Here is a 21,750-nt window from a genome sequence, read left to right as displayed (position 1 = left end):
TTGTTATCTTTTGTTGGTGGGAATGTTTCGTGGCAGTTTTTGAATGAGGTTTAACTTTTTTAGTGGAGTGGTTGAAAAATAGTTTAGTGACTCATTTTTGATGAAATTCATTTTGTCTCCGAATGAACGTCGTTAATTAAAAGATGTCATTTTAAAGATTGTTAAATTTGGTGACATCAATTTTCGATCGCTAATCTACTGCTAAGTTTGTGAATGATTATTAGTGCATTTTCTTTTTACATGAACTTTCTTACCTTATGTGATGTTATTCGATGATCTCTGCATAATATGATTATTGTAGCATATGGTACCAAAACGAATATATTAAATAACATTTTTAACTAGCTATGGGAGATACCCTTATCAAATAAACAACTATGCATCCGATGCTTGTGAAAAGTCGAATATTTTTTGTGATTTAAGACATTCCGAATAACATGAAAAATATCGTAAAAAAACACAGCAACACTTTAGCTGACATACTTGCACTAGGAAAGAGGAGACTTTATTACTCACGGTCTTCGTTTCAATCTAGTAAGCGTTTAAGCAGGTTCACAATGTTACGTAGAAATAAATACATCACTCGCGTGGGAACTAACTGACACATAGACCAGTCAGGCCGTAGAGACATTCGGTCTGGTTTAGTTTGATTAACCGGTTTAGAATCAGCATACATATCTTAAGCTTTCCCGGATTTGCTAAAGGAAACAAGTTGTTTCTCTCTGTGCTTCTGAACAAGTGCTTCCAGATTCTTCGCCTTCTCGTCTCCATCTTTGAAATGTACTCTTCTTCCATGTCCTGATATACAAAACCGCCATCAACATCCAAAATGTCCATTTCAGTAGTAAAGCAGATATATATAGCCAAAGTGCACTAACCCGGTATTAGCCAATTGAAATCCAGGTTGATCAATTTTTCTACGTTCTCGAGCTGGAGAGGCACTGCCAGAGACACAAAAAAAAAACATTTAGATCAATCTTTCTACGTTCTTGAATGAATATTCAAAAACATTAACCCAAAGACATTCAACAGATGAGTCTTTACCTGAACCGTGATTGTACTGCTCTAAAATGCTCAATCCAGATTCGGTCATTATTACATGGTCGCCAGTGAATAATGCCTTGAGGGACTTATGGAACATGCACACTGATCCCTGCAAATTGTACGAAGCTCTTATCCCAAGATCATGATGGAATTCTTTTTAACAAAAATTGAACATTTGTTTTTATGTATGTTCTTGCAGTTGGACAAACTTACTTCTGAATGACCAGGAGTGTGTATAAGTTCGACATCTTCATAGATACTCCATGGTCCACTTCCTTCCAGCTTTAACTCCACATCAGAGGTCGAAGGTTCAACCTAACAAAAAAAAAATTCCCTTAATGGTCGATCAGAGATGGGTTTAGTAACAAAATTGTTTGCGTGGCTAGTTTACTTTTTACTTTTATCCAACCTCATAATCTTTTTCTATTTTCTACAGAGCATATAAGCAGCCCAAGGTTCTTGTAACTATGTAAGCAAGCTTTTTCATTTTTCACGAAATCTAGATGTTGAAAAAACCTATCAAGAATGTGCAGAGAGGTGTGAAAAATTCAAGGACATACATCATCAGAATGCAGAATTCTGGTAGACTTGAATCTGTCTGCCCATTTCTTGTGATCTGCAACATCATCCCTGAACAATGAAATCGCTTATCCTGATTAACAGAGATTACAAGAGAAAACACGGATTTTCTCCTTTAGGTGTTATCAATTCTACCTGTGTGTCAAAAACATGTAGCGAACACCACCCTTCATCTCGATCTTTCCAGCAAGTTTCTCCACGTACCTAGGACTGCAGCAAACAGCAAAACCTTGGTTTAATCAGTTGTGTAGAGTTAATAGCCACAACGAAGTATATCAAGAAATACATTGCATCAACAATGTATAAGATACTAAACAACAAAGAAAATAAGAATTCATGATGCCTCCTCCCAAGGGTATATACCTATCAACAAGTATATTTCCCTCACGATGAAGGATCAGGTAAGAAGTTGCTCCATACGATTTCTTGGAATGAAATCCACAATGAAAAACGCCCTGAGCATAATGCAAATCTCAAACTTTATAAACCTCAAGGACAGCAGACAACATATAAGAACAAGGTAGTAAGAGTCCTCAGTGGAGCTAAATCAGTTAAGAACTTAAGGTCATTGTATCTAAATCTATTCAAAACCTACGTATGCTTACAATGATCTAATCAGAGTTAGTTGACTTGTTAATAACCATCCTAAAAAAATGAAAGCTTAAGGGATTAAAAAGTACAGGAAGTGTGTCTTTGTCCACTACAAGTGGAAAGGTCTCTTGAGCTTCCCCTATGTCAGCAGGTGGAGTTTGAGTGCGAATAGAGCCCGTCGGACAAGATAGTAAGGCCTGAAAGAATCAAGAAACCATGAGTAATCAGGACAACCTCAGAAATTTTACTCACTAAAATATTTTTCTTCATAAGAAATTTCTCAGTCTATGACATCCTAGCAGACATTTCCACAAAATTTGTCTATCTGTTTTATAAGGTAACAATAAAAGCTATCAAAGACAAAAAAACAAGGAGATTCAAAAACATCCTCAATGAAATGTCATCAGATATTAAATAGAAAGAAAACTAAAATCGACGTAGTTAAGGCACCTGAAGAGCATTCAGTCTTTCCTCCTTACAAGTTGGTTGCTTTGTAACCGCAGACATGTTGTCCACTCGAGTGAATAAATCCTGTGAAGATAAATCAGAGAAAAGCTGTTTACGAATTGGCTGAAAAAAATGTAAAGGGAAAGTAAAATCCTGCTCTCACAGCTGCATTGGCCTGCTAACAAACAACTATAACATGAACATTCTAACTTCTTGTTCTCATATAATGACTGTGATCAAATCAGATTATATTCTAATGTTAGTATATCCTTCTTCGAGATCAATCCTAAGGCATCAACTTCCCAATACCCAAAATGAAAACCCCCCAACTACTTTACCCTACCAACCAATAGACCCAAAATGCTTAAATCAATTCATCAATTTCAAAGGACCACCAAAAGGGTCCACAAGACAGGGGAAAGAGCAGAAAAATTTAGGAGCTTTACAGATTTCAGAGAAGAAAAGCTTACCGGAACCATCCAACGACATGTATCACAATCAATACAAGTATTGTCTGCAAAAAAATCCATTGAAAGATAGACAGAGAGAGGGCGTTAATGATCTCTCTTTGTTTTCAATTTGCAATAAAAAGTAACCAGACTTTATTTACCAACAAATATATCTCCTTCGACGTTCTGAGTTCGTCTTCTAGGATTCTCATGGCTTGTCACTTGAGCTGCTTTGATAGATCCAAACACTCTCCTTCCTGATAAAGCCGTCGAGCTAAAACAGGAAGCTTTCGATGAAAAGATCGCTTCTTTTGAACGGAATTGATACGAGAGCGAAGAAACCGCAGAGAAAGAAGCTGAAGCCATGAGAATGGTGATTGATCCTCGTCTCTTCTCTTCTCTTTTTGTGAGCTTTGATGAGTGTAGTAACTCATCTTGAACTTCGCCCCTATGAAAATTATTTGACTATTAAAAAATCTATATTTGACTACTTGTGGACCCAGCTAAAATCCGGTTTACATACGGTTAAGCTTGATTAAATCGTTCAATCCTGATTGGACACGTGTAAGCTTCTTCTCATTCGTGCCGGGTCCTGTCCTCCTTTGTAGATCGTCTCTCTCAATCTTTCAAAACGAGAACCCGGTTTTTTAGCGGTTAAGCCTAATTTGGTCTGGTTTGTTTTTCCTTAAACCGTGAGTCTCGAATCCAATCATGATTGGACACGTGTAAGCTTCTTTCTCATTCGTGCCAGGTCCTCTCCAGTGTATGTAGATCAATCTCTCTCTTCCATCTCTCAATCTCTCAAAAACACCAATTCCAATCCTGTTTCCTTGGATCAGAGATACGAATCTGAATCACAATCTCGAGATCTTCAGTGTTTTCCAACGGTGATTGATGTTTCACGTGGAAGAAGAAAGCAGTGGAGGCGATGGGTCTGAGATTGATGAGGAGTTTGGCGGAGACGATTCAACGACGTCATTGTCGCGATGGGTGTTCGATGAGAAAGATGATTATGAGGTTAATGAAGATTACGACGATGATGGATATGATGAGCATAATCACCCGGAAATGGATTCCGATGAGGAGGATGACAATGTGGAGCAGCGTTTGATTCGCACTAGCCCTGCCGTTGACTCTTTCGATGTAGATGCTCTTGAGATTCCTGGAACTCAGAAAAACGAAATCGAGGTTAGCATTTGTGTGTGAATGTTCTTCTTCTTCTTCATGTTGTTTACTTTTCGATCTGATTGAGTTGTTGAACTTGGTAATGTGTTTTTTCAGGACACTGGTATAGGAAAGAAACTCATACTTGCTTTGCAGACACTTGGGGTTGTATTTGGTGATATTGGAACTAGCCCATTGTATACCTTCACTGTCATGTTCAGAAGATCTCCAATTAACGACAAAGAAGATATTATTGGAGCCTTGTCATTGGTTATATACACTTTAATATTGATTCCTCTTGTAAAGTATGTACATTTTGTTCTTTGGGCCAATGACGATGGCGAAGGTATATCTCTTCCTCTTTATATGGTGTAGATTGAAGTTCATTTAAGGTTTAAAGGTTTAAGTTTTGGAAATGAATTGCAGGTGGGACGTTTGCTTTGTATTCGTTGATCTGCCGGCATGCAAATGTTAGCCTTATCCCAAATCAACTTCCATCAGATGCTCGCATATCAGGCTTTGGTTTGAAGGTTCCGTCTCCAGAACTTGAAAGATCATTGATAATTAAAGAAAGACTTGAGGCGTCAATGGCCTTGAAAAAGCTTCTTCTGATTTTAGTTCTTGCCGGCACTGCTATGGTGATTGCTGATGCTGTTGTTACGCCAGCAATGTCAGGTACTTATATGCTGTCAGGCTACATTTTTTGTTCCTATGTCACATATCAAGTATAGAGAAAAAGCATGTGAGCATTATCGTTGCATGAATAATCTGCAGCTAAATTTTACCCTCTTTTTTGGACACAGTAATGTCTGCTATCGGTGGTCTGAAGGTTGGAGTTGGTGTTATAGAACAAGGTAACTAATTCTAGTTGACGTTTATTAGCGCCTATGTATGGTCACGAGCATGATTTCGTCTGGCTTTCAAAACTTGTAATCGTTCCTTGGATATATGTATTCCTTGGACCAGAAAACTTTTTATGGGTCTTTAATGGTTGCATCCTGGGTCCCTTGACTTCAATTAGATTATAGATACAACAAAGAAGAGGGTAAACTCTTCTGCCCCCTGAATAGGGGCTAATGATTGTACAAAGCTTTCAAAAAACATAATCTTATCTTGATGAGTGATTAGTGACTATTTTTTGTGTAAAGTTTCTGACTATGGCTTCATTTGCAGATCAGGTGGTCGTGATATCAGTCAGCTTTCTTGTGATCTTGTTCAGTGTACAAAAATATGGAACCAGCAAATTGGGGCTTGTTTTGGGTCCTGCTTTACTTCTGTGGTTTTTTTGTCTAGCGGGCATTGGAATTTACAACCTCGTAAAATATGACAGCAGCGTTTTTAAAGCGTTCAATCCTGCATATATCTATTTCTTTTTCAAGAGAAACTCTGTAAATGCTTGGTATGCACTTGGGGGTTGCGTTTTATGTGCAACTGGTAAGTTTCATATTCTGGGAAATATTTTAGAAAGCTTAAATACATTGAATGACTTTTTGACTAAATGTCATTGCTCATTTCTATACATGTGGATCTTGTCTCAGGATCGGAGGCCATGTTTGCAGATCTTAGCTATTTCTCTGTTCACTCTATCCAGGTACTTTAAGGAGATAAATACTCATTTATTGCTCTTCTGATAGTTGTCTTTCTTAGAGTCATCTGAACTTTTGATTCAGTACTGGTGTTTATCTGCAGCTTACTTTTATCCTTCTGGTGTTACCTTGCCTCTTGCTGGGTTATTTGGGTCAAGCCGCATACCTCTCTGAAAACTTCAGCGCTGCCGGGGATGCTTTCTTTTCGTCAGTTCCAAGTAAGATCCACTAGCTTCCACAGTACGTCAAGATCAACAAGGGTATTCCTTCATTTGCTGGCTTGATTTTACCTCTCATTTCACGTTTCTAACTGTTTATCACTCTTTTTTATTTTCAGGTTCTTTGTTCTGGCCAGTCTTTCTCATTTCTAATGTTGCTGCTTTAATTGCCAGTCGTGCAATGACAACAGCCACATTTACATGCATCAAACAGTCAATAGCACTAGGCTGTTTCCCACGTCTTAAAATCATTCACACCTCAAAGAAATTCATTGGACAGATTTATATACCGGTTCTTAACTGGTCCCTTCTGGTGGTGTGTCTGATCGTTGTCTGCTCTACCTCAAATATCTTCGCGATTGGAAACGCTTATGGTAATATTTTCTTCTCGTAGCATTTGATTTGGGGAAAGTTGAAATAATTGGAACCCGTTTTAGTTACTTTAAAATAGTTTTACGGCACAAGTTGTTGAACCATAAGTTCTGGTACATGATGTTTAATGTGTTATAAAGATGATGTAATTTCCGTCATTGTTCTTTACTTTTTAACTTTTATGTCCACTTTTTCTGTGGCTTGTCCATTAATCCTAGAGACATTCATGCATGTGGTTTTGGATTTGGATTTTCAGGCATCGCAGAGCTGGGAATTATGATGACTACAACAATTTTGGTGACCCTTATCATGCTTCTTATCTGGCAGACGAACATCATAGTTGTGAGCATGTTTGCAATTGTTTCCCTGATAGTCGAACTGGTTTTCTTCTCATCCGTTTGTTCAAGTGTGGCTGATGGAAGTTGGATAATCTTGGTTTTTGCTACAATTATGTTTCTCATAATGTTTGTTTGGAACTACGGGAGTAAACTGAAGTATGAAACTGAAGTCCAGAAAAAGCTACCAATGGACCTACTACGAGAACTGGGCAGTAACCTTGGGACAATTAGAGCACCCGGTATTGGTCTACTTTATAATGAGCTAGCTAAAGGAGTTCCGGCAATATTTGGTCATTTTCTAACCACCCTTCCTGCAATCCATTCCATGGTTATCTTCGTGTGTATAAAGTATGTCCCTGTTCCAAGTGTGCCTCAGACCGAGAGATTTCTTTTCAGACGTGTATGCCCAAGAAGCTATCATTTATTCCGCTGTGTAGCCAGGTAAACAAAGGAACCGTTTTTGATATGGAAGAAAATTTAGGTACAATAACCAAATTTTCATATATAAAGTGCTGTGTATTTAAAACAGGTATGGATACAAAGATGTGCGGAAGGAAAGTCACCAGGCGTTTGAGCAGATACTGATTGAGAGTCTAGAAAAATTTATACGTAAGGAAGCACAGGAGCGTGCACTTGAGAGTGACGGAGACCATAATGATACAGATTCTGAGGATGATACGACTCTGTCCAGAGTTCTGATAGCACCCAATGGAAGTGTGTATTCACTTGGAGTGCCTCTCTTAGCTGAGCACATGAATTCGTCAAACAAGCGACCCATGGAGAGAAGAAAGGCCAGCATAGATTTTGGGGCAGGTCCTTCATCGGCGTTGGATGTGGAGCAGAGTCTAGAAAAAGAATTGTCGTTTATACACAAAGCGAAAGAGTCAGGGGTGGTGTATCTACTGGGACATGGGGACATAAGGGCTACTAAGGATTCTTGGTTTCTGAAGAAGCTGGTAATAAATTACTTGTATGCTTTCTTGAGGAAGAACTCCAGGAGAGGGATAACAAACCTAAGCGTTCCGCATACACATTTGATGCAAGTTGGAATGACTTATATGGTATGAACAAGACCCCGATCAAACTACTGGTTTTCATCTACTCGCAAGTCTCATGAATTGTCGAAGAACATGAAACACTTACCAATTCAAGAGATTTTTTTTTTCTTTTACACATTGTTGCAAAAGTGTGATGGAGTTATAAAAGTACAGGAGAAACAAAATGATTTTTTTGTATTGAGAGTTGCTATTTGATTCTGTGTTTGTTATTTATTGATTGATTTGTATTGGCTTGTCCCAGTCTTGAGTATTGGAATATAGAATGAAGGACTTGCTCTTGCAATGAGTTTTGCTACGTGACATAAATTTTGTATCTCCATTTCGTATGTGACATGATCATTCACGGCTGGGTACATAAAATAACTGAAATCCCGCTGCTTATTCACTATAATTATACACAAAATCAAATTTCAGAGTATCAAATGCCAAAGCCAATGCAGAGTTTGGACATGTGTTACTGTGGCTGTGTTACAAGCTCAAAGCAATTGTTTGAAAAATCACGTTGAGATGATTCTCCAAATTATCAATACCCTAAGTCCTAACAAACCCTCTCAAGACCAAGAGCCGAAATTATCGTTAAGAATGAAAAGTAAAAAACTAAAAAGAGATTTATCTCTGCAAAAATCATGATATAGTGCCTCAGTGAAGTGGAAATTCCCCGTCTAAGAGCTTTGCTTCCATCTTGTGTTCTCATGTGGCTGTTTTGTTCCCTCTTTTGGTTCCGGTTTGACATTTTTGTCGTTTCGGTTCGAGAAGAATCTGTACCTTAGAAGTAAGGAATTAGTCATGACACCGAGAGAGCTTACACCCATGAGAGCCCCCGCCATTGATGGAGTCAACATGGTTCCAGTCAATGGTAGCAACACTCCAGCCGCAATTGGGATTCCTACCTACATAGGTATTTTAAACAAAATACATTATTAACTAATTATATATTCACACTGAAACTCAAAGCAAGAAATTAAGACATGAAAATGCAGAACAACTTACAATGTTGTATCCGAACGCCCACCAAAGGTTTTGCTTCACGGTCTTCATGGTTTGCCGACTTAGCTCCATCGCATCAAGCAACTGCATGGAAATCATGTAACTACTAAGTTCATGTGTCCAAATTCATGAAAGCCAAAGGGAAACATCTATTATCATTGATTTAGTAAGAAAATGCAGTTTCCTATGACCAGCGATTTTACGCATCAATCAAAAATTTATACAACTAGATGAAGATGCATAACGACAAATCCAAAAATCTTAAACATGTTCTAAGTTTCATCAATAAAGCAGTGGCTATATGATTTGATGTAGTAATCAATCAGATCTCGCATTTTATAGCACAATAAAATGAAAAAGGTACAAGTGTTGTGGGGATAATATGCGAAACCTGTGTTAACCGATTGCCCATCAAGACAACAGGAGACACCTCACTGGCCGCTCCTGCACCACCACCCATGGCCACTCCAACATTAGATGATGCCAGAGCAGCAGCATCGTTTATTCCATCCCCCACCATTGCAACAATCTTCTTATTTTTTTGAAGTTCATTGATAAAATTCTTTTTCTCAGCTGGTTTAACTCCTGCTATAACCTGTATATCAAATTCGATCAGGCATTTTTTAAGGATTAAGATGCAGGAACTAAATCTGGCTAATGAAAGTCAATATAGATATATTTTAATTTGTTCAAAACGAGGTTTATGCCTACAGCCCAATCACTGATTCAATGCCATGACTTTAGATGTTTGGTAATTCTCACCAAGTACCACCTTTTAGCAAACAATGCATGCCAAAACTTCTGAAGAAGTTGAATCAATCCATTTAAAGAAGAAGAACATACCCGTTCATGATTAATTCCTACGACAGAAGCTACATAATTGGCAGCATTCCTCTTGTCACCAGACAGCATGTACACATCAATTCCCTGGCGAGTCAAATTCTCAACAACTTGAGCAGCATCCTCCCTGACTTTATCTTCAAAACGGATGACTGCAGCAAGTGTATTATCCACCCCAATATACACAACAGACTGGTTGTTAATTTCATGCTCTTCTAATGCAAGCAATGAGTTCCCGGTGGCTCCATGTCTGCATAGCGGAAGAGCAAATTAAAAATAAATCTTCTTCTAGTTTAAAATCCTGCCACATCCTTATGCTTGTCAAAAATATTTTTTATCATGTATTATTTATTCATTATTCAGCTTCATAAGTTCCTTAAGTACTCTATGTACAATTCTTTGGAGAGAAAAAAAAAAGAAGATGTGTATAATCTTGATTAATGGCCAGGCAGCAAAAGTAGATCAAATTGTGACAGCAAGGACAACATCATCAACGGAAAATGTATAAACAGCAATACAGATATAAATTATACTAAACATGAAAGATATATGAGACTACAATGGCTACTTATCAGGTGCCAAATCACTCCTAAACTAGTTAACAAACCACGAATAAAGGATGAACATATTATACCTCTTGACCCATTCTAGAGTCCCAACTGTAACCCTTTTGTTGTTGACAATAGCAACAGCACCAGACCCTGGTTCTTCAGTAAATGTTCCATCCTCTGCCTGCAGTGGTGGACTTCATTAACTTCATCAAAACTAGGGAAATAATTATCATAAATAGGGGGATAATTATCATTTACAGTCCTACCTTCATTGTTTGACAATTACGAGCCCGGGCTGCTTTTACAATCGCTTTCCCAACAGGGTGAGTAGTGTTTGACTCAACAGCAGCTGCTAACATCAAAACCTCTACTTCTGACCAAGTATCATTCAAATTGTGTCTGCGTAAGAACATGAAGAGTCAGATGTTTTCACAGAACACAGAAGTATGTAGAAAATTTCAAGAAAGAAAAAAAATTAATCTGAAACAGTACAAGACTTCAGCAAAAATATGATTTAAAAGTATAGAAGTGCTGTGCCCAGAAGCCTAACCTTGGATTTTCAGGAATAATAACTTCAGTCACAACAGGGTGTCCCTTCGTCAGTGTCCCAGTTTTGTCGAAGACAACAGTATCAACCAAGGAAAACTTTTCAAGAATATCACCACCACGAAGAAGTAATCCTCTTCTTGCTCCTAATGATGTACCAACCTAAGGAATATATCAAGATATTCAACGTCTTATTCTGTCTGATTCATAGCAGAAAAACTGTTTATGCAGTAAAAATATTACCAGCATTGCCGTTGGAGTAGCCAACCCAAGGGCGCAAGGACAAGCCACAACCTGTATCCAAATAAAAGAGGGAGAAACTATTTTTAAGCCATCCTTGCTTTGATCAATTTTAATTACTAAGGTAATAGAATCAGAAGTGAAACACAAATTTCCTCCGTATTCTCTCTAAATATTACAATTGATATCATAGGCTGCAGTTGAGGGATTGTATAATAGGCTTTCAAAAACTTTGTTTGCATATTCTTGATCTCATAAAATATTAAACATTAAAATCAATATGTATATATATTAGAACTTAGAAGTATACCAGAACGCTGCAAGATAGTTGAAGGGCCAAAGACATTGGGCTCCCATTATGCAAGGCAGAAGGAAGAACATGTGCACCAAATAGATTCCAGAATGTAAATGTAGCTGCAGAGAGTGCCATCACTCCATACGTGAAGCGCCCTGCGACCTGTAGTTGCAAAAAAATTGTAGTCCTGGTTATATATTTGAATTTTGTTGACAGGTTTTTATTCCATGGGAAATCAAGGTCAGTCCAAACTGATATTCAAATGCACTAGGAAAGAAGGAGAGACCTTGTCAACCAACTGCTGTACTGGTGCTTCTCTACTCTGAGCCTCTTCAACCAGACGAATAATGTCCCCAACTGCAGTTTCACCCCCTGATCTATGCACTTCGACAGTAAGAGTTCCGTTCAGGTTTATAGATCCTGCTGCGACTTGACTCTAGCCCAAAATATTTTTTAACAAAAAAAACGTGAGTATAATATGTGCAAAGAGACAACCCAAACAGTCGTGATAACATTCTCATCTATCTCAGGCTACACTAGATATAGATAGGGGTGGAGTAGAAAGTTACCCCTGACTCTTTTGTCACTGGCAATGGTTCACCTGTGAAACTTGACTCATCAATGGTGCTTCTACCTGACTTGACCACACCATCTGCTGGAACTCGATCCTGGTAAATAAGGAAAACATAACCCAAGCGTCAACAAAAAGGATACACGAAGAAAAACATTTGAATAGGCTGTTGTTTGCAAAAAAATGAATGAGAATATCCCTTGCAGTAAAATATCACTAAATGGGAAACAACAACATACTATGCATGAGAATGAAAGTTCTCTCTTCTTACTCCTGGTAGTATGACGACTAGATCACCAACAGAGAGACTATTACAAGGAACCTCAACAGTTGAATTCTGCAGATCACCATCAAGCAGAAGGCGAGCTTTTGAAGGCAAAACACTCAGAAGGCCAGTCATATCACTGGTGGCTTTTATTTTAGCTCTCTGTTCAAGATTCCTTCCCAGCAATACAAAAGCTATTAACATAACTGGTTCCTCAAAAAATGTCTTCCAGCCCTGGATGTCAAAACAGTTTTACAGGTTGGAATATCAGCCATCAATCGCAAGAACCAATATAGATATGGAGGTCAAGGGTTTAAATACTCCCAGCTTACAAGGAAAAATCCAGAAAGAAAACAAAAACAAGCATTATTACTTATGCCTTTGATTTTAAAATATGTTAATGCAGCCAAACTGTTCTGTTGAATGATTCGAGCCTGTACTGAAAAGGAGACGCAGCTACTACATACCATTCATTCAACTCCAAATAATCTTTTTCAAGCACTTGGAACCATACAACAAAACTTCTTTCAACTGGAAAGTAGAGAGTGTGAGGGAAAGAGTAGTTAACTCACCAATTTTGGAATCATGGCTGCCAGTGAGCTAACAGAAAATGATGACAAAGCACCAAGACCAACTAGCGTGTTCATGTTTGGGGAACCTTTTAAAAGACTCTTGATACCATCAAGTACTAGCTTGCGTCCAGGACCAAGCAACGTAATCAAACATAAAGACACATGAAACCCCGTTGAATGGATCGCATGAATCCAGGGAGCATTAACCCCTAGAAAGTGAGTTAAATGGCCAACCAAGCATACAGCACATAGGGCCCATGAAACAGCAAGCTCGCGGCCTATAAAACAATCAAGAGATATACAAATCTCAGAAACAAAACATCAATTTCCTATAAGAACATATCAAATTTGGGGAAACCATTTTTACCACTCTCTTTTAAGCGAGCCTGCTTGTCTTTTGTCTTTGTTTCGAAAACTTTGAAGAAATTCTCTGTCACCAAATCTGGAACAAATATAGATACTTAGTGCTCATACCAAGAAAGTTAATTGTAAAATACCCAGACTAAAAAGAGCAGGGGCATCCAGATTTTTTCTGCGATTGATAAGCAGATCTACCTATACTCTAAGATATGAGATAACAAAAGAAACAGATTACAAAGAACAAAGAAAAGAGGGTGCCCTAGCCAAGCTAAAATGTTGTATTAAGTGGACAGGTCAGTTAAGAAAACCATGATTGAACGAAGGTCCACTGTCAAAACAAAAATCAAATGCCTTGGAATAATATGGAATTTTATAGCTTTCAATGTATTCTTTTGGAAAATCGACCATAATAGAACAAGATCATCACTACAGAGTTATGCTGTCTGGTTCGGAGAAGGTATGTCAGCAATCGACAACAGAAGATAAATACACGCCCTTAGATCACAAGGACTGACAACAAAATCAACATAAATGGAACTACTAGCACCAGAAATTTAGGTTTACAATCCATTCGCCATGAGCAGCTGCTCTTAATCATCTGTGAAAGGAGCAGTAATCAAGTTAGTAGAGTTAAAACTAGTCCACAATAGACTCAAATCGATAATGGACAACTTTTCAAATCCCTTAAACAAAAAACATACCATATCAATAATGATTGCTGCTGGAAAAATCTTTTGTACTATCAAGGTGCAAACTCTCCTGCAATATCTTCAGGAACTTCCCCTATCCCACAAGTATCCACCGGATTTGCAAAAAGATGATGAGTTTTTCTTGTTTTTACTTCAAGTCAATTAGCATTATTGAAGCACTAGAACTCTTGGTACTATATTTCGATACATCAAGAGTTAACCCAATTATGGGAAAAATTTAGGCACACTATAATAACGTCCAAGTTCACCCGTAAAGTTTGCTCTGCCTCATGCAATCATCTTGCTAGAATGCTAGCTAAGCTTTCATCTCTAGATTAGTTACCTGATTGATTCCAAAGGAACCCTCTAGACACTAGACTGCGACAAGTTTCAGAAATTTTCAAAACACAAAGACAAATATAGTATGCAGGTCAAAGAAACAAACAAGAGCCGTGAGACTACAGAAAGGACCTAAACAAGCAGGTAAGGGAAAATAAGTGATCATGACTCCATCCACCTTTGGGCAGGGTGTATAAACGCTACTTTCAGCAAAAAAGAAGAAGAAAAGGATCACCAAAAAATACTAAGAGTCACAAACAAAATGCTAATAATTGCTTATGTTAGGCATGCATTCTCAAAAAGAAAACTTGACAAACAGAAACTGCATCCTCTCTCACCTCGAGGAGTAGACTGAAACCCGCAATTGGTCAGATGGTTTGCAAGCGTCTCGCCTAAACTCTTTTGCCAATCAGGTACACTTTTAGCTTCCGGTACAGGCCACACAATTGCCGTCTCGGTGGTGAGATTAACACTAGCTGAAGCAACTTGAGGCTATACAGCAAAGAAAAAAAAAAACAAGAAAAGAGAGATTTTTAATATAAATAATCGGGCAAGGGCAACCATTCTTTGAGACAGAACACATCAATTTGGTCTTAGGCTGAGAGAAGCAGACCAGGAGAGTAAGAAGAGCAAGTAAAGTAAAGATCTTTGACACTTACTTGGCTTTCCAGTATCTTCTTCACACTTGCTGAACACCCTCCACATGTCATCCCCTTCAATAGAGCAGAACATCCATGTTAGTAACATTACACTACTGGAGTGAATCCAAAATCATATAGAAAGAGAGAGAAGAACCTACTCCAACATCGAGAATAATGATATCTGACGACGGAACAGAGACACCATCACTTGCATTAGCACCCAGTTTTGACTTGGAATCACCACTCTCCGATCCTCCGCCACCACCACCGCCGCTTCCACCATTATACCCCCCAAATCCAGAACCGCCGCCACTTGAGATACTCCTGAAAGACGGCGATGAGCTCGACAAACACTCTAAACGGTGTCGGATTACCGGCAAAACAGCAGCTCCCAAGCTTCTCAAAGCTGAATTCGACGAAGTAAATCGACTGCCATGAAACCCACCAAGACGTCGCACGGAGGGAGAACAGCGAGCGAGCAATAAAGGATGGAGGTGTCTGGCGCCGGTAAAGTGGCGGTTAAGTGCTTTAGAAATAGTGAGGAGAGGTAATGAAGGACCACCACTACTTCGAGCCATCGCTGTTGCCTTGACGGTTGAGAAAGCTGAGAGTGTAGACTCCATGAAAGTGGGTGGCTCCGTAATCTCAATCTCTCGAGTCCCGTTATCTTTCTTTTTTCCAGGCCTCCTGCGTTTGTTTAAGTGTTCTCTAAACGAATAGTGTCCACGTGTGGAAATGGCATTCAGAGTTTTCCAATTTTCTTCATACAACTTTTGGTTTGTCAAAAGGTTTATGCTTTGTGGTATTTGAGTCAAAAATTTACACCTTAATGGGAGGACTTTTCTGTGATTGAATCAAATATCGAATTTTTGTTGCAAGCGTGACGTAGAGATTTACGGGTTTATAAAGTCAGCCACTTATTTCAGACAAAATCATAACCCAACACACAAAAACAACAATATCTTACTTTTAACAGTACACAAGCTCATTTAACTTGGCAACTTAATAAGTAGAGATCAGCCTCTATACACACACATCCTAGCTCGGATAAGTATTTTCTTGTTCTCTAGACTCCAATAGATGACGGAAGATTCCCGGAACCAAGCCTTCTCTTTCGCAGACGCTCTGCAATGATGAATGCAAGCTCCAGAGACTGAGATGCGTTGAGTCTTGGGTCACAGTGAGTGTGGTAGCGTGAGCTTAGATCGTTGTAAGTGATGGTGCGTGACCCTCCGACACATTCTGTCACGTTTTGACCAGTCATTTCTAAATGAACCCCGCCAGGGAAACTCCCTTCTTGATCATGGACGTCGAAGAACGCTCTCAATTCCGCCTGATACACCATATAATTTAATGGGTAACTACATGAATCATAAGCAAGATTATGCATAGAGTTGGATGAAGAAGTAAGTTCGAATGATTACCCTGATTGCATCGAAAGAACGAGTTTTTAGCCCACCAGGAGCCATGATTGTGTTTCCGTGCATTGGATCACTAACCCAAGTCACAATCTGACCGGCTCCACGGACTGCTCTGATCAAATTAGGAAGCTTGACCCGCATATTCTCAGCTCCCATTCTCACTATAACCGTAATCCTTCCAGGCTTGTTCTGAGGGTTTAGTATCTCTATCAGCTTAACCAGTTCACTAGGGACCATTTTATCACTCACCTGCATCAAAGTACATCAATCAACATCTGTCATTTTCTCATACAAAAATCTGTTGTAGCCTCTTTGTAATGGTTTTCCAATATCTTTAATACCAGGCAATTGAGACCTGCAGGGTATCCTATAGAGTTAACAACAGTTCTTGAGTCTACATCTCAGTGTTTTTTTCTATACGAACAAAGCTATGAAACTTACTCCTATTCCAATTAACCAAACCAAGAGACTTGATGATCACATACCTTGATTCCGAGGGGGTTAGCGATTCCCCTCAGAAACTCAACATGAGCACCATCAAGTTGGCGAGTTCGTTCTCCAACCCAAAGCATGTGCGCAGAGCAATCATAGTAAAGTCCAGATGTTGAATCCTCTCTTGTGAGTGCTTGCTCATAAGGCAATAACAAACACTCATGGGATGTCCAAAACTCAGTAGTAGTCATGATCGGGTGAGCACTAGTAAGTCCAGCTGCACCCATGAATCCCAAAGCCTCATCAACTCTATTAGCCAATTCACGGTACCTGTTTTGTCACAACAACATCAAGAAATAAGAAACCGTTTCTGACTTAAGAAAAGTGTATTCTCAATTGGTTAACATCATAACAAACAAGATTATAAACAAGGAGAGAAGTTTATAAACCTGTCACCCTGTTCACTATGTTGCGTGAAATCAAGGTTCCACTGGCTAACTCTCTGCATAGCTGCATAACCTCCAGTAGCAAATGCTCTCAAGAGATTCAACGTAGCCACAGACTGTGTGTACGCTCTAACCATCCTATGAGGATCAGGAATCCTCGATTTCTCATCAAAAGCATCACCATTTATGTTATCTCCTCTGTAACTCGGCAGCTTCACACCATCTTTCTCCTCAAATGGGTCTGATCTCGGCTTCGCAAACTGACCAGCCATTCTTCCCACCTGAAAACTTAAAACCCACAAAATCATAAACTATCCCTAACTAGAGATTCATCACACAGAAAAATCTCCAGGTAAAGAATCGACCTTGATAACTGGTAACTGGCCACCGAACATGAGAACAACACCCATCTGAAGAAGAACCCTAAAGGTGTCTCTAATGTTATTAGCGTTAAATTCCTTGAAACTCTCAGCACAATCACCACCTTGAAGCATAAAGGCTTGACCCATAGCCGCTTGACCAAGCTTATCCTCTAGTTTCCTAGCCTCACCAGCGAAAACTATAGGAGGAAAAGAAGAAAGCGTCTGTAGAACCGAATCAACATCCTTCTGATCAGGATAATCCGGCAATTGCAAAGCTTTCTTCGACTTCCAACTCTCTAGACTCCATTTAACCGAAGCGGAGGCTGATTGGGTAGATTTCTTGGGGTCAGTCGAATGAACGGCGAAGACAGGGGAGAAAGAGATTGGACGGCGAGGAGCGTGACGGTAGGGGAGGAACGACTTGGTCGTGAGAGGAGAAGAAGCGTTTAGAGTCACCATCGCTGATCTTTGGGATTTCGATTGACGACTAGTTCGGCAGAGAATGGATAGAGAAGAGAAGAGTCAAAAAGATATGATTTTTATAGCCCAATTATGAAAAAAAAACGGTAGCCACAAAATATCTGTGAAGCGAACACATCTGATAGAAACAGAGGGTTACCACCGGTTGTAACGTCACCCAATTATCATCTTCTTCGTCTACTCTAAACCATTTCTGTGACACTCTTTGTTACAGACTTCAATGTTTAAGTTATGGCCGATCATTTGATTCTTTCTCTTCAAGCTCCTCCTTTTCTCATCTTCCCTTGTTCTCTTCACCGTTCATGGAGATTTCCCGGTGGAATCAGATATTCCGTTCCTGAGTTCCGATTGTCCTCTCAGCTACAGTTGGCTAATTCCATTTCACCTTCAAAGTCTTCAGCTTCCTCTTCTTCTCCACCGGAGAATTCTGCTCCAGAGAAGTTCGATCTCGTGTCCAGCACTCGTAAGTCTTCGTGTTTCCTCTTCTTCTTTTGTTTTATCTTCCTTCACCGGAGAAGTTTTGAATTTTAGTTTTTTCCCTAATTTTTGAAGTGTCTGAACACTCAATTACTAGGTTGTAACCAATTTTACTTCGGATTCAAGTATCAAAACCTAAAATATTTTTTAGTTTCAAGTTTAAGAATAGAAAAGTTATTTACTTTGAAATCTGAGCTATACTCTTATATTGATAGTTGTTTGGATCTTGCAGAGCTTAAAGATGGAAGTCATGTCTTTCGGTTCGGGGATGCAAGTGAGATTGAGAAATATCTCGAGGCTGAAGAAAAAGCGAGATGTGTTGAGGTAGAAACGCAAAATGCTAAGATTGCTGAAGAAGCCAGTGAAGTTTCAAGGAAACAAAAGAAATTGGTCAGTTCTATTATTGAAACAAGTACTGAGAAAGAGGAAACAGCTGCTCCTTCCGATCTTAGCAATGTCATTAAAATAAAGGATCGTAAAAGGGTTCGTTCTCCTACTAAGAAGAAGAAAGAAACTGTGAATGTATCACGGAGCGAAGATAAAATTGATGCCAAGAGTGCTAGTGTTTCCAATCTGAGCTCCATAGTTAGTGTAGCAGAAGCTATTCCAATTAGCTCTACTGAAGAAGAAGCTGTTGTTGAGAAGGAAATCACGGCTAAGTCATATAATGTAGAGCCTCTTTCTTCTGAAGCCATGAAGAAAGTTTCTGTCAATAAAATAGGAGACTGTGAGACAAATGGTTATCAAGAGAATCGTATGGAGGTTCAGGCAAGACCGTCATTGTCTACACAACAGGAAATTACGCCTGTATCCACCATTGAAATTGATGACAATTTGGATGTGACGGAAAAGCCTATTGAAGCTGAGGAGAATCTTGTCGCGGAACCAACAGCTACAGATGATTTGTCTCCTGATGAACTCCTTTCAACTTCAGAAGCAACACATCGCAGCGTTGATGAGATTGCTCAAAAACCTGTAATTGATACGTCTGAGGAAAACCTTCTGAACACTTTTGAAGCTGAGGAGAATCCTGTAGTTGAACCAACAGCTACAGCTGCTGTCTCTTCTGATGAACTCATTTCAACTTCAGAAGCAACACGTCACAGCGTTGATGAGATCGCTCAAAAGCCTATTATTGATACGTCTGAGAAAAACCCTATGGAAACTTTTGTTGAACCAGAAGCAGTGCATAGTAGCGTTGACGAGAGCACTGAAAAGCTTGTAGTTGTTACGTCTGATGTGGTGAGTACTAACTCTAAACCATTAAGTAGTTTTAACAGGTGTAGAAGGAAAGAGACATCAGAGAGTGTTGTTGAACAGAATTAGTGCCACCACTCTAATTACTTATCATTCATGAAGGAAAATGATGGAGAAAATGTAGCTTCAACCACAGAAGATGAAATAACTGTGAGGGACACAATAACTGATAGTGGTAGCATATCCAATAATGATGACACAAAAGTGGAAGATCTCCAACTTCCTGTACCTGAAACGGCCAGTCTTGAACCCATTAAAGCGGCTTCTGGCAGGTTAGTAAGTGATATATTTAACTCTTCTTAGACAAACTGTACTATTGTCTTGCACAGATACAGCTACATGCATATATGTATGTATCTATTCATATTTTCATACAGGGCTAGGAATCATATTGCAGCTTTTATAAAAGCATGATTGTTTTGCTATGGTTGGATGTTTGACATCTAAACAGGGAAGAACTTGTGTCCAAAGCATTTTACTTGGACTCTGGTTTTGCTTCACTCCAAAGCCCCTTTAAGGTACCTGTAATTCTTTCTGTTTAGTATACACAAAAATAAGAGACAGTTGTTGAAATATTAATTATTAACACTCTATATCTCAAGATCTTTCATATCTTGTTCTCATTTCCAACCACCTCAAAAACATCATTTTTAACATTCTGACAATTTTTGAATTTTAAATCCCTATACTTATGTTATGTGGTTAGTAATTTAGAAATAATGATGTCCAGGCATTGGCAGGTCGGGAAGATGCTTATTTTATCTCTCACCACAATTGGATAGGTATTGCTGATGGAGTCTCTCAGTGGTCATTTGAAGGTAAATACTGTATATAAGTATTTTCACATAGTTTTCCAAATTCTTGCAGAAACTCAGTCACTTGTATTTGGCCTTGCCGAATATATGTTTGATTCATCTTTCAGGAATCAATAAGGGAATGTATGCTCAAGAACTCATGAGCAACTGTGAAAAGATTATTTCCAATGAAACTGCTAAGATAAGTGACCCAGTTCAAGTTCTCCATAGAAGTGTCAATGAGACTAAGTCCTCTGGATCATCAACAGCCTTAATTGCTCATCTTGACAATAATGTGAGACTTGGTCCCTAACATATATATTGCATTGGAAATCCTTTTGAGATAGAGTCAGTCTGTGATCATGTAAAATTACTTTGTAGGAACTCCACATAGCCAATATTGGAGATTCGGGATTCATGGTCATTAGGGATGGCACAGTATTGCAGAATTCGTCTCCAATGTTTCATCATTTTTGTTTTCCCTTGCATATTACGCAAGGCTGTGATGTCCTAAAACTTGCAGAGGTACGATGTCGTTACTTAAGCAAGAAATCTTTATTTTCAAGTAACAGACACTCTTGAATGGTTCATCTACACCAGAATATGTGCAACATAAGTGGTCTTGCTTTACACAATTTGCAGGTTTACCATGTGAACCTGGAAGAAGGCGATGTTGTCATCGCAGCAACTGATGGGCTCTTTGATAACTTATACGAAAAAGAAATCGTTTCAATAGTTTGCGGGTCACTGAAACAGAGTCTGGAACCTCAGGTGCTCAATGGTCTTGAATTATCTCCTCTTTTTGGTTGAACAAGTAGTTTCGGCGGGTGTTAGTTGTGTACGAGTCACTTAGCTCTCGTTTTCAAATGGTTTTGAGATGAAATGTGCTGTTATCAATGTGTTGGGGATATATGAGTTTGATTAATGTTTGTGCGGTGTAACAGAAAATAGCAGAGTTGGTAGCTGCAAAAGCACAAGAAGTAGGACGATCTAAGACAGAGAGAACGCCATTTGCTGACGCAGCTAAAGAAGAAGGATACAATGGACACAAAGGTGGTAAACTTGATGCTGTTACCGTCATCATTTCATTCGTGAAAATTGTCTCTACATAAATATGCATCTTCCTATTAATTGTAAATAATGGAGAGAGCCGCACACATTCACAACACCATTCTAGTTTTTCCAAAAATTTCATTGAAACGATGTACACTGGAGTAAGTTTGCATTCCTGAGCTATATATGTGAGCCGGATCAGTCCTGGATCTGACCCGATATCCAGTTTCCGACCCAAACCTAGTAAACACAGTACAATATTACTCAACCCTTGTGACTTGCTCTA

The 21,750-nt window shown here is 39.0% G+C and overlaps 5 protein-coding genes across 12 annotated transcripts; 2 read left to right on the top strand and 3 right to left on the bottom strand.

Annotated features, from left to right (window-relative positions):
- Positions 1-388: 388 nt before the first annotated feature.
- On the bottom strand, positions 389-3,765 carry AT4G33540 (metallo-beta-lactamase family protein). 3 transcript variants are annotated; one of them, NM_001342220.1, is made up of 12 exons: positions 3,634-3,689; positions 3,272-3,558; positions 3,132-3,175; positions 2,665-2,745; positions 2,304-2,411; positions 1,987-2,078; positions 1,759-1,833; positions 1,605-1,674; positions 1,258-1,359; positions 1,045-1,153; positions 879-941; positions 398-798 (listed from the first exon to the last, which is right to left on the bottom strand). In NM_001342220.1, exons 2-12 carry the CDS (start codon positions 3,474-3,476, stop codon positions 680-682), a joined length of 1,068 nt encoding a protein of 355 aa, NP_001328731.1. In that variant the 5' UTR covers positions 3,477-3,558; positions 3,634-3,689; the 3' UTR covers positions 398-679. The 3 variants fall into 3 exon arrangements, with proteins under 3 accessions (NP_195080.2, NP_001328731.1, NP_001328732.1); NM_119509.5 differs by having other exon boundaries at positions 389-798; positions 3,272-3,765; NM_001342221.1 differs by lacking the exons at positions 3,132-3,175; positions 3,272-3,558; positions 3,634-3,689 and adding an exon at positions 2,825-2,985.
- On the top strand, positions 3,750-8,179 carry KUP5 (K+ uptake permease 5). Of its 2 annotated transcripts, NM_119508.4 has the most exons (10): positions 3,750-4,298; positions 4,392-4,620; positions 4,701-4,949; positions 5,078-5,128; positions 5,448-5,708; positions 5,813-5,865; positions 5,964-6,078; positions 6,198-6,452; positions 6,707-7,229; positions 7,318-8,179. In NM_119508.4, the coding sequence occupies exons 1-10, from the start codon at positions 4,005-4,007 to the stop codon at positions 7,853-7,855; spliced, it is 2,568 nt and encodes an 855-aa protein (NP_195079.2). In that variant the 5' UTR covers positions 3,750-4,004; the 3' UTR covers positions 7,856-8,179. The 2 variants fall into 2 exon arrangements, with proteins under 2 accessions (NP_195079.2, NP_001329920.1); NM_001342219.1 differs by having other exon boundaries at positions 3,774-4,298; positions 4,392-4,949; positions 7,318-8,139.
- A 27-nt stretch (positions 8,180-8,206) lies between these two features.
- PAA1 (P-type ATP-ase 1) lies at positions 8,207-15,528 on the bottom strand. 4 transcript variants are annotated; one of them, NM_202946.3, is made up of 17 exons: positions 14,901-15,528; positions 14,761-14,814; positions 14,440-14,593; positions 13,081-13,155; positions 12,714-12,991; positions 12,148-12,375; positions 11,875-11,973; positions 11,592-11,741; positions 11,321-11,467; positions 11,014-11,064; positions 10,775-10,932; positions 10,491-10,623; positions 10,308-10,405; positions 9,677-9,923; positions 9,225-9,428; positions 8,837-8,917; positions 8,207-8,736 (listed from the first exon to the last, which is right to left on the bottom strand). In NM_202946.3, the coding sequence occupies exons 1-17, from the start codon at positions 15,363-15,365 to the stop codon at positions 8,509-8,511; spliced, it is 2,850 nt and encodes a 949-aa protein (NP_974675.1). In that variant the 5' UTR covers positions 15,366-15,528; the 3' UTR covers positions 8,207-8,508. The 4 variants fall into 4 exon arrangements, with proteins under 4 accessions (NP_974675.1, NP_974676.1, NP_567924.1 ...); NM_202947.1 differs by having other exon boundaries at positions 8,208-8,732; positions 8,833-8,917; positions 14,901-15,462; NM_119506.4 differs by lacking the exons at positions 8,207-8,736; positions 8,837-8,917; positions 9,225-9,428; ... (9 more) ...; positions 12,714-12,991; positions 13,081-13,155 and adding exons at positions 13,405-13,671; positions 13,775-13,856 and having other exon boundaries at positions 14,901-15,503.
- Positions 15,529-15,532: 4 nt separating this feature from the next.
- DHS2 (3-deoxy-d-arabino-heptulosonate 7-phosphate synthase) lies at positions 15,533-17,987 on the bottom strand. 2 transcript variants are annotated; one of them, NM_119505.3, is made up of 5 exons: positions 17,407-17,987; positions 17,045-17,322; positions 16,649-16,925; positions 16,167-16,412; positions 15,561-16,075 (listed from the first exon to the last, which is right to left on the bottom strand). In NM_119505.3, exons 1-5 carry the CDS (start codon positions 17,860-17,862, stop codon positions 15,809-15,811), a joined length of 1,524 nt encoding a protein of 507 aa, NP_195077.1. In that variant the 5' UTR covers positions 17,863-17,987; the 3' UTR covers positions 15,561-15,808. The 2 variants fall into 2 exon arrangements, with proteins under 2 accessions (NP_001320125.1, NP_195077.1); NM_001342217.1 differs by having other exon boundaries at positions 15,533-16,075; positions 16,167-16,925; positions 17,407-17,911.
- AT4G33500 (Protein phosphatase 2C family protein) lies at positions 17,975-21,734 on the top strand. The gene is made up of 9 exons (NM_119504.4): positions 17,975-18,346; positions 18,593-19,602; positions 19,720-19,889; positions 20,069-20,135; positions 20,348-20,435; positions 20,540-20,706; positions 20,793-20,936; positions 21,054-21,182; positions 21,356-21,734. Exons 1-9 carry the CDS (start codon positions 18,115-18,117, stop codon positions 21,521-21,523), a joined length of 2,175 nt encoding a protein of 724 aa, NP_567923.1. The 5' UTR covers positions 17,975-18,114; the 3' UTR covers positions 21,524-21,734.
- Positions 21,735-21,750: the final 16 nt, after the last annotated feature.

The sequence above is a fragment of the Arabidopsis thaliana genome, chromosome 4 (genome assembly GCF_000001735.4).
Source record: "Arabidopsis thaliana chromosome 4, partial sequence".
NCBI classification, from domain to species: Eukaryota; Viridiplantae; Streptophyta; class Magnoliopsida; order Brassicales; family Brassicaceae; genus Arabidopsis; species Arabidopsis thaliana.
Note: the sequence above shows the minus strand (reverse complement) of the source record. Positions and strands in the feature narration are given on the sequence as shown.

Excerpts from the sequence above, each read along its gene's own strand:
- AT4G33500 (NM_119504.4), top strand. The coding sequence starts at position 18,115 with ATGGCCGATCATTTGATTCTTTCTCTTCAAGCTCCTCCTTTTCTCATC. Across the intron at positions 18,347-18,592 it reads CGATCTCGTGTCCAGCACTC|AGCTTAAAGATGGAAGTCAT; the intron begins GTAAGTCTTCGT and ends TGGATCTTGCAG. Across the intron at positions 20,937-21,053 it reads ATGTCCTAAAACTTGCAGAG|GTTTACCATGTGAACCTGGA; the intron begins GTACGATGTCGT and ends CACAATTTGCAG.
- PAA1 (NM_202946.3), bottom strand. The coding sequence starts at position 15,365 with ATGGAGTCTACACTCTCAGCTTTCTCAACCGTCAAGGCAACAGCGATG. Across the intron at positions 10,933-11,013 it reads CTACTCCAACGGCAATGCTG|GTTGGTACATCATTAGGAGC; the intron begins GTAATATTTTTA and ends TATATTCCTTAG. Across the intron at positions 10,624-10,774 it reads ATTATTCCTGAAAATCCAAG|ACACAATTTGAATGATACTT; the intron begins GTTAGGCTTCTG and ends GTTCTTACGCAG.
- AT4G33540 (NM_119509.5), bottom strand. The coding sequence starts at position 3,476 with ATGGCTTCAGCTTCTTTCTCTGCGGTTTCTTCGCTCTCGTATCAATTC. Across the intron at positions 3,176-3,271 it reads CGAAGGAGATATATTTGTTG|ACAATACTTGTATTGATTGT; the intron begins GTAAATAAAGTC and ends ATTTTTTTGCAG. Across the intron at positions 942-1,044 it reads GCAGTACAATCACGGTTCAG|TGCCTCTCCAGCTCGAGAAC; the intron begins GTAAAGACTCAT and ends TGTCTCTGGCAG.
- KUP5 (NM_119508.4), top strand. The coding sequence starts at position 4,005 with ATGTTTCACGTGGAAGAAGAAAGCAGTGGAGGCGATGGGTCTGAGATT. Across the intron at positions 4,950-5,077 it reads TGTTACGCCAGCAATGTCAG|TAATGTCTGCTATCGGTGGT; the intron begins GTACTTATATGC and ends TTTTGGACACAG. Across the intron at positions 6,453-6,706 it reads CGCGATTGGAAACGCTTATG|GCATCGCAGAGCTGGGAATT; the intron begins GTAATATTTTCT and ends TTGGATTTTCAG.
- DHS2 (NM_119505.3), bottom strand. The coding sequence starts at position 17,862 with ATGGTGACTCTAAACGCTTCTTCTCCTCTCACGACCAAGTCGTTCCTC. Across the intron at positions 16,926-17,044 it reads CATAGTGAACAGGGTGACAG|GTACCGTGAATTGGCTAATA; the intron begins GTTTATAAACTT and ends GTGACAAAACAG. Across the intron at positions 16,076-16,166 it reads GTTCTTTCGATGCAATCAGG|GCGGAATTGAGAGCGTTCTT; the intron begins GTAATCATTCGA and ends ATGGTGTATCAG.